This window comes from Microtus oregoni, unplaced genomic scaffold, assembly GCF_018167655.1.
Source record: "Microtus oregoni isolate MIOR12 unplaced genomic scaffold, Mior012 000032F_ref0000030, whole genome shotgun sequence".
NCBI lineage: Eukaryota > Metazoa > Chordata > Mammalia > Rodentia > Cricetidae > Microtus > Microtus oregoni.
In genome coordinates, this window is record NW_024543091.1 from 16,265,807 (window position 1) to 16,281,676 (window position 15,870).

General features: G+C 38.2%; 1 protein-coding gene across 1 annotated transcript in view; it reads right to left on the minus strand.

Moving 5' to 3' along the window:
• The window catches only part of Adam10 (ADAM metallopeptidase domain 10), a 103,773-nt gene that overhangs the window by 6,143 nt on the left and 81,760 nt on the right, over positions 1-15,870 (minus strand). The window contains exons 10-14 of the mRNA XM_041679534.1: positions 13,055-13,238; positions 6,721-6,871; positions 5,802-5,985; positions 4,918-5,026; positions 4,037-4,257 (exon numbers count right to left, since the gene is read on the minus strand). Coding sequence (XP_041535468.1) covers positions 4,037-4,257; positions 4,918-5,026; positions 5,802-5,985; positions 6,721-6,871; positions 13,055-13,238 — 849 coding nt within the window. The remainder of the gene's footprint in view (positions 1-4,036; positions 4,258-4,917; positions 5,027-5,801; positions 5,986-6,720; positions 6,872-13,054; positions 13,239-15,870) is intronic.

The following is a 15,870-nucleotide window of genomic DNA, read 5'->3' on the forward strand; positions in this document are numbered from 1 at the left end:
CTACAATGTACTCTCTAAACTACTGCTTCTATCCTGCCTTAGGTTGTCCATTTTCTATAATGTTCTTTTATTTGCTATAGAAACAATTTTCTGAGTTCCTTTCTTTTTTGTTCTCAGGATGACATCATCCTTGTTTCAGAAGTTTTCTATGGATTCCTATTATTTTTCTATTCTTACTCACTGTCAAGAAACAGACTTGCTGTTATCAGGAGGCAGGGTATAGGACTCCTGTCAGTCTGTCCAAATTGGTCCAGAGCCAATTTTGAGCAATGTTTGAAGCTCAATATTCCTGGAGCCCAGTTGGTAAATACCAGTAGAACTCTTAGTTACTCTAACAACTACTGTATACTTCTGAGTTCCTACTGGGAGCAGTGACTCCTGTAATAATGTGACCAATTCTTAAGCTCAGAGGACAATGGTCATCTTACCCCACTCAAGCTAAGGCCTGGTACTGACACAGCAGCTACTTCCACCTTTAGTGTTCCTCTCATTTTTCTTAAAACCTAGCCTCTAGGCTTCTGTGCTCCAAATACATTCCACGTAACTATGAGTGCTACTGCTCAAGCAAGGGGTTTGATTATGTTTCCTTTCCCAACAAAAGTCTGCTGGATGGTCTAGGGAGTGGGAGAAAGGGACACAAACATGAAACCTGAGTGTAGAATAGAGCCACACAGCTCTACTTAGTTCTTTTACAGTATATATACAATACAGGTAGATTCTAAAGAACACACAGGAAATTCATCCTAGGCAGACAAGCTTCAGAGCACAAAGCTGGCCTGCTTTTAAACAGAGCACTTTAGCAATGAAAAGAACTCACCAAGCTTTACAAAAGACTTTTCAAACTGTTTCAGTGTTGAAGGCTCTTGTACATGTGGCTTTTCCATGTACTTCCTTCTCCATGAAACATTTCTGATGTCTGCTTCTGCCAGCTCTTAAGAATGTAGTTCTAGTATCACCTTCTTTAAGAGGACTTCCCAATGGCTGGGGATGGGGCTGAGTGGTAGAGAATTTGTCCAAAGTAGCTGAGACCCTGTGGTCACTTGCTGCCAGCATCACCAAAATACAAACAAACAACAACAAAAACCAAACCAATAACAACAAAAAAAGTCTTTTTTAAGATTTCTCCAAAAAAAAAAAAAAGATTTCTCCAATACAGTCTGCTGTTTTCTATGAAAAGGACACACAGAATTGAAGTACACTTCTATATCTGTCTTCCATGTCCCAAACTGAACTGAGTTCCTGTACCTAAGAAACCACTTGTTGGGATAGTTATTACAGTGACTCACCATTCTATCCCACTATGGCCCATGTACCTTTTTCTAGTTTGTCTAACACTGACAACGTGGACAGAGATCCATTACCAGAGTCACAACACAGAGATATTTCAGTGCTAGTAACACTCCTTCTTCAGACAACATTCTACAGTGGAGCAACACAAATACTGTAACACTGCAATAAGTAAAGTCTGGAAATAACTGTGGTTGAAACTTGGCTTAAGGGCTAGAAAGATGGCTCAGTGATCCAGAGGATCCAAGTTCACTTCTCAGCTTCCCCATGACAGTTCACAACCATCTGCAACTCTAATTCCAAGAAATCTAATGCACTCTTCCAGCCTTCATGGGCATACAGACACTTCAGGCCAATTCCAAGAGCTTTGACTTACTTGGTCTAGGCCCTGTGGTGCTCTTCGACAATGTTCACCAAGTAAAGTCTAAGGACATCCTAGTTTTGCAATCCTTCCATGAGCAAATGCTCCTATGGTTGTTTTGAAAACAAAGCTAAAATGATGTATGAATTCCAGGACTTCTCCCAATTTCACCAGCCTCCAGTTTTCTCAGAGGCATGGATAATCAAGCTGAGAGCAACTGTAGTCTGTGATTCACTTGGGAACTACTGCCCTAAATCTTCCACTCAAAAAGAATACCAGATACTTAGTATTTAAACTCATAAAGTTAGAACAAAACCTGAGGGTAGAAACTGATTAAAAAGTGAGAAAGTACATTTTGGAGGTTGAGGTAGGATTGGGGCTAGTTTGAGCTCAGCTTGGGTTACATAGCAAGTACCAGGTTTAGGGCTATGATACAAGGCTTGTCTCAAAAAATTGAGGGGTGTGTACTTGGAGTCTAACTACTCAGAGGCTAAGAGTAGAGGGACCCCCTGAGCCCAGGGGTTAAAGACCTAGACACCATAATAAGAAGGGGTATAAGGAACGTTAATTCTTATCAAAACAAAAACTGAAACACAAACTTTTGTCAAACTTAAATAGTCACAATATATCAAGGGATGAAAAAAAAAGGAGGCACATACTGATAAATTAAAAAAAAAAAGGTAAAAGATGGTTCTCTGCAATATGAAACCTAGCCAAAAGGTGAAAAGAGAAACAAGACCATATCAACTATAGGGGAAACTGGAAAAGAATGCCCTTAACTCCCACTTAAAGAACAATTGATAACACCCAGGATTTCAATATATTTAATGGTGAGTGCTCTCAGTCTTCTCAAGAACTACATGATGCCTGCTAAAGCTATGGAGTGTATCACTGCCTCCAAGCTAAACAAATCCAGTAAAGGTATGGAGCATACTGTGGAAAAGCTCAAACATGGCTGTCAAAACAACTCTCCACAAAGAAACAACAATAACAACAAAAAATATTTCCATGGCAATAGGAAGTGTTAAGGTTCTTCCAACTCTACAGAATTTCAGAAGAAGAAAGGGGGACATAAAGCACACCAAGAAGACAAAAGGACACCAGGTAGTACTGGAAACAAAACAGTGAAGGGAGCCCTTCACTTCTTACACAGTCTCTTAAAGCAGAATACCCTAACAGGATACATTACCAAACAAAAAAATTGCCCTGATTGGTAAGACACCAAGACACAAACTATCATTACTACAAAACAAACCTTTTTATGCAAGAAAAGTCTGCACAAAATCAAATGAGACAAACAATGTAAAACATCTCAGCATTTACTGTCTTACTTCTTGACCTGGCAATGCTTACCAAAGCACCCAAAATCTCCTCTCCAGGCACTGGGAGTGGTGCTAAGGATGTTATACAATCATATATATATATATATAATGCTGGCATTATAAAAGATACCCGTTACACTCACTCATGTACAGCAAACCTGTAGAAATTCAGAATTGTCTGATTAATCTATTCCAGAATATAAGATAAGAACATTCTCAGTGCTAATTCACAGAAAGAGATCTTTCATTAAATATACTTTTAAAAAAAGTAATAACCCTTGGAAAAGGGAGAGTCTGAGTTCTAAGTCAATTTGCAAAGCAAACTACTCCATTTTGGACATAGCACATTCTTAAACATACTACTTGCAAGTATGTGTCCGACACAAATCACTTGAAAAGCATGAACATTTAGGTTAATCTCAGAAATCCTTTAAGAAAATTGCAGCTGATGCTGGAGGGATGGCTCAGCAATTAAGAGCACTGATTGCTCTTCCAGAGGTCCTGAGTTAAATTCCCAGCACCCACATAGTGGCTTATAGCCATCTATAACAGCAGTTCCATAAGAACCGATGCCCTCCTCTGATGTACATGCAGACAAAACACTCATATACATACAGTACATAAATACATGTATTCCTCCCCTCCTGATGTACATACAAATGTACATGCAGACAAAACACTCATATATATAAAGTACATAAATAAATATATGTATGAGTGTACCTGTTAAACTGAAACAGGAAAGAAATACGTAAATCAAGTAGCACTTTCCCAAAAGCCCAGTGAAAACACTAATATAAGTACCACCAGAAGTCACCTGCAAGAGACAGTGTAAGCAGCAGAGGGAAGCAGAGTGACTCCTAGAACATATAACAGAGCTTTAAATGATATTCAGGTGGAGAACCCAATCACTGCAAAAGGAAATAAGAACCAGAGTTACTATACATACAGTAACTCTAATATGAATAGGCAAGTGTTCTTCCTCCAACACTGGTGACCACTGCCAAAGTAAAATTAAGCCCAAACATTTTAAGTTAAAGTTTTTATGAATGAAGACTGTACTTACTACAATCCACTCCGCAATATTTTCATAGAGCTGTGGACTAAAAATTGCTTTTTTCAGCCTAGCTAGAGGACCATCAGCATCTACTAATCTGCACCGCATGAAAACATCACAGTAGCCTCTGAAGTCATTACACGGAGAGCCCGGCTGCAGAGTGATAGTCCGACCACTGAACTGCTTGCTCCACTGCAAAGACCCTGTACTGGCACAAGTTGAAGGAGCCACTAGAAAAAGAAGTTCCAAACACAGAGGTCAGAATACCTGGCGGGACAATCTTGGAAAACAAAAAGACAGACAGAACTACCTAAATTCATTCCCATATTACACAGACCTATATAAGTTTGTCAGAGTAACATCATTAATTACCTTAAATGTCAAATATAAACAAACATTAAATCTTGATTTAATGCCCACAATGGCTTTAAAACCATTGAGCTTTGTTTATATAAATTATTACCTGAAGGTAAAAAGATTTGGTTAATACATCATTTAACATTATAAGGACTATATTACAATGCTACATTTAAATTTTTCTCAAGAGAACCAATTTAGCTAGAAAGTATCTGTACAAATTGTGTATCAGTTTAATAAGGGAAACTTAAAGACAGGGATCTTCTCTGTCCTACCCTACTCCACCCATGCCACCACTCTCATGGCAGTTCACCTAACGCTCCTCTGCATGTTTTAAAGGAACCCTCTTTCCCTTTAAAGCTCTGCTAAGGTGTTTCTGATATTGCTGTTTCTTTCTTGTGCTCACTTCGCTCAATCATGATCTTGAGGTCCTTACTCCTAATAAACCTCATTCCCAAAGGATGAAAAACAACTTAATGGCAAATAACAGATTTTGAAAGTAGACTTTAAGCTGATGTATTGAAAATCCTTACTTTTCTTCATGCAGCAAACATGGCATAACTCTTTATCATCTTTGCCATCAGAGCTGGCACAGGTGCACTCTTCCAAGTCATACTTCTCACAGATAGAACCTGCACATTGCTGGGGAAAATGCAAATTTTATTTAATATCTGTGGAGTCAAAACTACTGTCCATAGTAACAGGTAGGTATAAGCTTCAGATGTCAAATAATAAAGTGGGTATATTTAATATAATAAACAACACGGCTAGAGATGAGTCTCGCTGGCAAGCAACTGCAGGCGCATACAAGGTCCTGGGTCTGATCCCAGGCACCACCAAACAAAAACACAGATGACTATCAGAACCAATAATATCATATAAATATACCTGAGAATGAATGAAAGTAAGCTGTGTAATCTTTAAATAAATTAAAAAACAGGAAAAAAACTAAACAAAAGCAGAGAAAGAGGCCATTCCACATTTGTGTTGGTTATGTGACTCCTCTACAAGCAGAAAAAAATAAGTTTTCTTTATGCAGAAAAAGTAACATTTAGCCATGGAAACTCAAAAGATTTTACACTCAGAGAAAATGACCAGATGAGCTCTTTTATTCAGGCTCCTGAAATATTAATTTACACAACTTAAAAGCAGTGTGGATAACACCACATGCCTAGTTGTACTCTTGTGAATACCAAAGACATATGGTTGCAAAGATGAAAGGTGAGTCAGGAACTAACTGTATGCCACCAGGCAATTGTCACATTATACATTCATGGATTTGTGGGGAACAGAGAGGGATATTATTGAATGGGAGCCCCAAAGTAGTTACCTTATGGAGTTTTCAGTGTCAACTATTATTTTGAAAAAGGGGGCTCTATAAAATTTAAATTTAAAACATCTTAAATCAAATACTTACCCCATTAATACACACTTGCGTATGCCTGTTACAGTCTGTAAAGTTGGGCTTGGGATCAGACGCTGGGCAGAGAGCTGTGAATCCATTGCATATGCCTTCCTTTGCACAGTCAGAATCATCCCGGCATTTCTCGGACTTTGACTTGAATGTACACTGTGCTGTACAGCAGGGTCCTTGACTTGGACTAGGAGAAGAGTGGTGAAATAGAGTAAATCTCTTGATGGCTCTGATTTCTACATCATCTTAAATGGTAAGTACATTGATGGAACACAACTTCAAATATTACTACTAACAAACTACTCTATTTGAACATTCTAGCAAGTGTAAAAGAAATGATTAAGCATCTGGTTTCCACAGTCAAAAACACGACAGTCAGCATTTTTACTCAGCCTTTTTGTGAAGTGAATTCAGGATTAAGAAAGTTTTCAGTGCTTTTTTCCACAGCTACTAACATATTAGTCAATTTACAGATTTTTGTACTGAAGCTGCACTAGAATACATGCCTAACCATCTAAAAAGTTTGTGCAAACTATAGTCTATTGCCTGTAACCACGACTGCATTTGACAAGAGAAATAACCATATGACACTAAATCACAGAAGCCTAATGCTCCATTTTACCTAATACTTTCAAGTTAAGACACTATTTGGGCAGAAGATAGTAATGTTTTCAAACTTAGGAACTAAATGATACGTATTTTAAAGGGCAGCATTTTCATATTCTTTTTCTCGATGCCCAAATTATGAATTGTTCCAATTGTCAACAACACCATATGGTCCAGAAAAATAAATAACAATAGAACAAAGCAGGGAAATTTTCCATAGCCTTATGAATCTCTTGACATCAGCATTCAATCTGTCTAACTGCTATGCGTGACCCTGCAGGCATGTTCACATCAGTGGGCTTGGCAAGGCAGGTACCTGCACTGCTTGCCAGGCTTCAGTTTGCATTTCTTCCCCTCTGGCTGGTTAGCATCGAAGCAACACTCATCTTTACACTGGTCACTGTAGCCACAGTCACATTCTTCACCTTGCTCCACCATCCCATTCCCACATATAGGCTGGCCGGACTCTGAAGAAAGTAACAGGACAAGATGGACACTGTATATACACATTAATCTTCTTCAAAATTTACAAACTCAGGGCTGAAGAGATGGCATGACGGTTTATTTAAGAGCCCTTGCTGCCTTTCCTGAGGACCTGATTTCAGTTCCCCGCACCCACATGGAGCTTATGACTCTCTATAACTTAAGATCTAGGGGATCTGACACCATCTTCTGGCCTCCAAGGGAATCAGGCTCACACATGATGCAGACATACATGTAGGCAAAATACCATAAATATAAAAATAAAATAAAATTCATAAACTCTTTAGAACTTTACCTCCAACCCCCCAAAAAGAAAATTTTGATAAGTAAGGCAAAAACAAAATCTGAAAATCAGGAGACCTGTTTTTCGGTAAGGTAGTGCTTACTACCAACAATGAGACCTCAGGTCCCTTTGGGGGCCTCTGTTTCTGTACAGTGAGAGGACTGATTTCATGGGTCCTTCTAATTATGTTCTTTACAGAACTAGTAACTTGCTACTTAGGCGAGATCACAGTTGAGCTTTGCTGACTACACATATGTGTCATAATATGCAAATAAAGTTAGTGTTTTTCTCAACCAGGCAAAAAGGGAAAATCTGTTATAGAAAATTTCAAACAGGGCTGGAGAGATGGCTCAGAGGTTAAGAGCGTTGCCTGCTCTTCCAAAGGTCCTGAGTTCAATTCCCGGCAACCACATGGTGGCTCACAACCATCTGTAATGGAGTCTTCTGGCTTGCAGGCATACACACAAAGAGAATATTGTATACATAATAAATAATAAAATATTTAAAAAAAAAAGAAAAAAAGAAAATTTCAAACATACATAAAAGTATTAAGAAACTAAGTACAATGACCTCCCATGTATGCTTCTCTTGTCTTACTTATTCCCAGCTATTTTTATTTGTAGCATTTTGAAATCACCACACCTAATATGTTGTTCTTTAAGTAGTTCAGGCTGCATGTTTATGTGACAAACCTTTTATAAACCTAACTATATATCATTATCACAGCTAATAAAATCAGCAAGATGCTTAATAACTAAGCTTCTAATAGCCATCAATGTTCAAATTTCTTAAACTATCAGTTGGTCATTAAATCAAGTTTCAAACAAGGCTCTCCTAACTCCACCCCTTCCCTCACAGGAACTTTAGATGATGTATTCTTAAGTTATTTTACTATAGAATATGTTCATCCTGTCTTTTTATTTTTACATCATTTATTTGTTACGGAAGTTAGATATTTTTATCCTATAGAATAACTTTTAAAAAGTGATCCTAACATTGTCAATAAGAACTTTCAAATTTACATTATTTTTTTTCTTGATGGACCAAGTCTCTTAAGAGAAAAAAACAATTATTAATTATTAATATACTCTCTGTAATCACAAGCAGCCTAACAGTACAAGAACAGATCTTAGATAATTAAGAGTTAGAAAGTCTGGTCTAAAAATTGGTGGATAATTTCAATATATTTCTTTAACTTCTAAAGTTCTCATTAAAGCTCGAAATTAGGGTAGTGGATTCAATCCCCAGCACCACTAAAACAAGTGATGTGGGGAAAAGAATCAGACTAGGAATGCTGCTTTGTGAGATAACAAAATCACCTCAAGACATTACCATTTACTGAGAATGGCAAGCATCAAATGCCTTTATTTTCTAGTAAGCAAAACTAACTTCCAAGGGGCTTGTGACTTGCTAGAGGCCATATACCCCAGTATGACCAAACAGATGAGGCCCAGGGGTTCTTAGATCTTAAATCTTAGGTTCTTCTCTTTCTAATGCACCAATTCAGGTTTTAAAATGGGAACTAAATGAATAGAAGGAAATCCACGCCCAGCACAGCCTCATTTACAACACAGATGAGTGAAAACCACTCCCAGAAGATAGACTTACACTTTCGTTCTTAATTCACTAAAGAAAAGGATGGAAATAGAAAACACTATCCTGAGTGAGGTAAGCCAGACCGCAAAAGAGGAACATGGGATGTACTCCCTCATATTTGGTTTCTAGCCATAAATAAAGGACATTGAGCCTATAATTAGTGATCCTAGAGAAGCTAAATAAGAAGGTGAATCCAAAGAAAAACATATAGGCATCCTCCTGAATATTAACCTTCATCAGGAGATGAAAGGAGGAGACAGAGACCCACATTGGAGCACCGGACTGAAATCTCAAGGTCCGAATCAGAAGCAGAAGGAGACAGCGCAAGACCAAGGAACTCAGGACCGCGAGGGGTGCACCCACATACTGAGACAATGGGGATGTTCTACTGGGAACTCACCAAGGCCAGCTGGCCTGGGTCTGAAAAAGCATGGGATAAAACCGGACTCGCTGAACATAGTGGACAATGAGGATTCCTGAGAACTCAAGAACAATGGCAATGGGTTTTTGATCCTACTGCACGTACTGGCTTTGGGGGAGCCTAGGCAATTTGGATGCTCGCCTTATTAGACCTGGATGGAGGTGGGTGGTCCTTGGACTTTCCACAGGTCAGGGAACCCTGATTGCTCTTTGGGCTGATGAGGGAGAGGGACTTGATGGGGGGGGGGGGGGCGAGGATGGGAGGCGGTGGCGGGAAGGAGGCAGAAATCTTTAATAAATAAATAAATTAAAATTAAAAAAAAAAAGGCCAGGCGGTGGTGGCACACGCCTTTAATCCCAGCACTCGGGAGGCAGAGGCAGGTGGATCTCTGTGAGTTCGAGACCAGACTGGTCTACAAGAGCTAGTTCCAGGACAGGCTCCAAAACCACAGAGAAACCCTGTCTCGAAAAACCAAAAAAAAAAAAAAAAGAAAAAGAAAATCTTAGCAGTCACTGAAACTCCAGCCCACTATCTGATCTTGTATGATGTCTTTGGACTCTACAACTAGAACATCCACACTAAGTAAAACACTGACTTTTAAAAGGCTAGCAGTAACTTTGTCATTCATGTGATAAGTAATTCAAGAGAAAAGATCAGAAAATACATGTGCAGTATCTGACACCCAATCTTCTTCCTAACACATACCAATCCATACATCCATTGTTATAATCAACTTCAAAGTTTATTGTGAAAACTCTTACCCTTTACAAGGCAATTCTACATTCAGAACTAACAGTAGTAAGTGACAGAAAAACAACCACCAATGACAGTAACAAATAATTGCACCAATGTAATGTCAATCTACCCTATGGGGGAAAAGTCTTAAAAGAAAAAGTCAGAGATTCTGTGACAAAGATAAAGCAATATACTACTGACTGTGAGAAAACATGTGTAAACCATTATCTGCGTCCAGCAAAGTGGTACACAGCTATAATCTAGCACTTAGAACACAAAGATAAAGAAGATTGCTCTTTATACCAAGAATAAACAAAAAACTCTCCAAGTTATCTGAAAAACCACCAGTTATTATATGAAGAAATCCCCAAATTCAATGGATAAAGCAAAAACAAACAAAAGTATTTTGGAAACAGCTGAGAAACATGAGCAAACGTCTCACCAGAGAAGATAGCTAATAAGCTGTGTGTGAAAAAGTTCATCACTGTCACCAGAGGAATGCAAAATAAAATAAGGAACTATTGCCTCACTCCTGCCAGAATCGATTGATCCAAAAATAGTGAATATGCTAGATTCTAACTCCGATGATGATAAGACTGAGACTAGTCATAACCAGATCATGAGAATGTAAAATAGTACAGTCACCCTACAAAACAAAACAAGTGACCACTATATGGTCTATTAACTAGACTTAAGGTATTTATCAAAAGAATAAAAAAAATGTATGTTCATCCAAAAGATCCTCCACAAGAATTTTATAGATATTTAATTGATAAAAACAAAACCTTGAAAACAGCCAGCACAGCTGTTTTTAGCAAGTGAATAACTAAACAATCCATTAGATACTGAGGAGTACTTCTTAACAACAGAATGGACAAAATACTGATAAAATTTGGATAAATCTTTAGCAAATTCTTCTAAGTGAACAAAGGCATGCCCTAAAGCTATATACTGTACAATTCCATCTATACATTTTCAAAAGGACAGTACTTTAGAAATAGAAAAGATGTTAGTGCAGTAGGCAAGAGATAGCTTGGTGCGGTTATAAGTAAACAGGTGTGGTTATAAGCTGATAACACTGTGTATCCTTGACCCGATGAACTGTTCTAGATCTTGTCTGCGGTGGTGGGACATAAAACTACACATGCATTCAAATTATATAAAAAGAAACTAACACCCTGAGAAGATATGAGTGAGGAGTGTGGAGTGTGCACTAATGACATCATCACACTGATGATACTACCCTACTTGAAAGTTATTACCAATGAAGGTACTAAGCACCTACTGCTTATTCTAACTTTATGTGAATCTATAATTATTCCAATAAAAACTGTATTAAAATCTTATCTGTTTGTAGGGACAAAACTTATCTGGAAGTCTTCCTCAATTCATCAACCCTTCTTAGAATATTCTTTATATACAAAAGTGACCGTGAGTCAATATTTACATTCAAGTATTTTACAATCTTGTGGAAAAGGAGGATGCACAAAAAAAACTTTAAGACTAGGCAGAATATTTGCAATCTGGTAAACATCACAAGAGAGACACACAGCTGAATGTAAGACCAAAATCTGGTATGCTTACACAGTGGAATATTGTTTGCCCTTAAAAAGGAGTGGAGTCGGGACACATGTTATTACAGGGGAGAACCCTGAAAAGCTTATGCTAAGGAAAACAAGCTAGACACACACACACACACACACACACACACACCAAAAAACCAGAAAACATACACTGTATGAGTTCTCTTTGTGCCCACCAACAGGAACAATGAGTAAACTAGATCAGTCCTACAATACAGTTATTCAGCAACAGGAATAAAACATTGTGATGAACCTTGAAACACTATGTGAAAGTAAAAAGTAAAATTCCAGAAAGGGAAAAAGCTATGAATTCCATCTGTATAAAATCTTAAAACAGGCAAACAACTTCTGGTTAAACAATCAGTTAGCAATTGCTTCTAGGAGACTTGACTGCAAAGTGAAATAAAGAACTTTCTGAACTGACAGAAATGATGTTTACAGAGGAAACTTACATTTGCCAAATTCACCAAATGGTACAATTAAGACTTGTGCACTTATATATCTCTGTTTACTGCACACTATCCACAACAGCTCAGCTGTGGAATTAATATGGGTGTCCAACAAGAGGAACAGATGAAAAAACTTCACATATACACACTTTGGGTTTTGGTTTGTTTATTTGTTTTCATTGTTGTTCTTTGGTTAGAGACAGGGTCTTGCTATCTGGCTGGCGTGGAGCCTGCTATGTAAACCAGGATGGCACTGAACTCACAACCTTTCGCATGTTTCTGCCTCCCAACTGCTGGAATTACACCCATGCAGCACATACACAATGGAGTCAGTCAGACATGAGGAAGACAGTTTTTGGTGTTTGCAGGAAAACAGATGCAACTGGAGATAATCATATTAAGTGAATTAAATCAATGTCACAAAGACAGGTATCATATTGTCTTCTCATTTCTAGTTTCTAGCTTTTATACAAACACATAAAACCATGTACATATTGTGACAAGAACACAGAAGCAAAACTATCTAGAAGAACGAGAACAAGAGGAGATGAGGTCAGAAAGAGAAGATAAGAGGTATGAAGATGTTCACTATACAGTCAAATCTCTCTCTCTCTCTCTCTCTCTCTCTCTCTCACACACACACACACACACACACACAGACACAAAGTGAAATTCACTTATGAGTGGGAAAGGAGGAAGAAACTCAAACAATACTGAACTCTAGCTACTGAGATATAAGCTGGTATTTAGATGTAAATTACTCTGCCATCTACAACTCAGTTCCAAAGGGGCAAACAAATTCCTAAGCATTTTGATAAAGCAAATACAGCAAAGTCTTAATTGGAAAACATAGATGGGAGATATTCTTAGAGTACAAGAGTAGACTCTTTCTAGTTTTCTGAATGCCTAAATATTTTGGGCTGAAAAGATGACTCATCAAGAGAAAAACACTTACCACCAAGCTTGACAAGCTAATTCAATCCTCAGAACCCATCTGGTAAAAGGAGAGAACTGACTCCAGCAAGGTGTCTTCTGACCTCCACATACATGCCATAGTGTGTGAAAAAGTTAATAATTAAAATATTGAGAAATATACATACCAACAAAACAGTTGTTTCTCTTCTTCTCAAGCACTTGGCTTATGTTTCTAATACTGCAGAGTGAAAATTTGTTGTTGTTAAGTTTGTCCCCAGACGTTGCTCTTGCATACATGATATAATTACCATTTTCTTTTTGTCCTAAGTTCTTAGACTCTCCTGGTGTGCACTCTGTTCCAGAATCATGCTGCCAAATAGAATATGATGTAACATTAATAGGAAGTAAAATAGGGTTTCCAGGTCATCTGCTTAAGGTGGAATTCTCTCATCAGAAGAACAGTGGAAGTTATACTTTCCTTGAGGAAGGATCTAACAACTGCCTAGGATGGTGGCACTTGCTCACAGAAGGAAAACTAAAGGTCTAAACACAAACTATCTTAGAGCTTTGTAATTTGGGACTAGAACTGAGCATACACCATCATAAAGACTATTGAAAAGAAGCTTCTAAGGTTGGCAGTAATAATATGGATTACTTAGCATTTATTAAAATACATGGTAAATTACTTGCTAAAACTGGTTCAGGAAGGCAGAGAAGAAAATGAAACCCAGACCAGTGCTGGGGAAGGCAGAGTAAGAACTCAAGGCAGTGGCAGCTTCCTTATGAGTGAGTTCAAAAGACAGCTGAGTAAAATGCTGAGTGGAGACAGAAACACAAGTTTTACTTTTAAATGAAATTAAGAAACTCAAGGCATGAGATCAAAACACTACAGAATAAACAGGAGACAGAGTTCTGTGTATGAGCACACGCACAGAAGTGGTTTTGGTTCCAGTAATTTATTCAGGTATCAGAGGCACCAAAAGAGCTGCCTGAATTTTCTCAAAGAAAACTGTACGGAACTGGAATGAAGTAGCGGGCCCCAGCAGCACCTGTTTTCCTGGTACATGGGCACTAAAACAACCCAGGGTTTGGCAGATGCCTTGGTGAGTAAGACACTTGTGCATGCAAGTTCAAATCTCTAGGACCCACATAAAAAAGCCAGGCACAGGATCAGAGAGATGGCTCAAGGGGTAAAGGTGCTTGTCACCAAGCTTGGCAACTTAAATTTAATCCTCAGGACCCAAATGCAAGTAACTCACATGCTCTCTGACTTCTACTCACATGCTATGGAACACAAGCGAACACACACAGACACACAAATAGATAAAATATAATAACAATTTTAAGAAAAAAATTAAAACCAGACATGGTCATGCTTATCTGTAACAACCTCATTTCTGGAATACAAAAACAGATACCAGAAATCCACAAGACGACCAGTCTAGCCCAAATGGCAAGCTTCTAGCTCAGAGAACTTGTCTCAAGGCACTCGCCTTGAGTGTGATTGAGGAAAAACACTCACCATCCCCTTGACTTTTACATGTACACACAAAGGTGCACATTCAGTTGCATGTACCACACACACACACACACACACACACACTACCCTCAATATTCACACTCACACATTGAAAGCAAACCTCATACACAATATCCTCAAGGAATTAAGGTACTCATCATTGCAAGGAACAAAAAATATTAGCTACTAAAATGGCAGTTGTATTCAACTGAATCTTGGTTTGAATACCAACAACATCACTCTCTGCAGACAAAAACAATTCATACTAGGTCACTTTGATTTTTATATTTTTCTCATCAGAGACCTCTATTCCAATCTTACTCTTCCTAATACTGCCCTGCTTTTCTCCTGGGCCCAGATTCAGCCTCTAGCAACTACTTGCTCTGAACACAGTATTAACTTGCTTTATGGTTCTACTCCTTACAATTCAATTTGGTTTCTGATTAAGTATGGTACTAACAAGAGTGTCATCATTTAAATTTAGAAACAGAAATAAAAAGATTCCAAAACAGTATAGCTCTTCATGTGATCATAGAATCACTTGCTACTTTTCAAGGCAGTAAATATTAGAGTACCCAGTTCTACATAAAGTACTAAAATATTCAAACCTCTTTGCAAGGAGTTACATTTTTTTGTTTGTTTGTTTGGAGACTGGGTTTCTCTGTAGCTTTGGAGCCTGTCCTGGAGCTTGCTCTGTGGACCAGGCTGGCCTCAAACTCACAGAGATTCATTGCCTCTGCCACCCAAGTGCTGGGATAAAAGGCATGTTCCATCACTGCCCGGTGAGAGTTACATTCTTAAAAACAGCAAATTGTGATCTACCTGCCTAGTTTTAATTTATTCAGGAATGGTGTAACAGATCTCATCAATGCTTATAGAAGGAAAACAGATTGTAAATAAGGATGCTTACTATTTGCCACTTCAGATACAGGAACAAAACTGACAAAGAAGTAAAAAGACCCCCCCCCCCAACTCCTCTAATACAGACATATACACAAAGGACTACTTTGACTGGAAGCCAAAAGGATTCAGAGTTCAAATACAGAGTAAAGTTTCACAAGTATACTACAACTTCAGTTAGAAAAGAAAGCAACAAAACTACTTCCTAAATTCAAAAGCTACCTTTGGTGGGATAGACTGCAATCCCAGCATTAAAAAGGCTGAGGCAGAGAGATTACAAATTTGAAGTTTCGGGAGGCAGAGGCAGGCGGATCTCTGTGAGTTCGAGACCAGCCTGGTCTACAAGAGCTAGTTCCAGGACAGGCTCCAAAACCACGGAGAAACCCTGTCTCGAAAAACCAAAAAAAAAAAAAAAAAAAAAGACAAATTTGAAGTTAGCCTAAGCTACCCAGTAAGAACCTATCAAAGAAAAGAAGACATAGAGGAAGAGGGTGGCAACAAAGAGGGGAAAAAAGGAGAAAATATTCATAGAAATTTAGAAAAAGATTTAAGAATGTATTTAAAAATCAGTACTGATTAGCC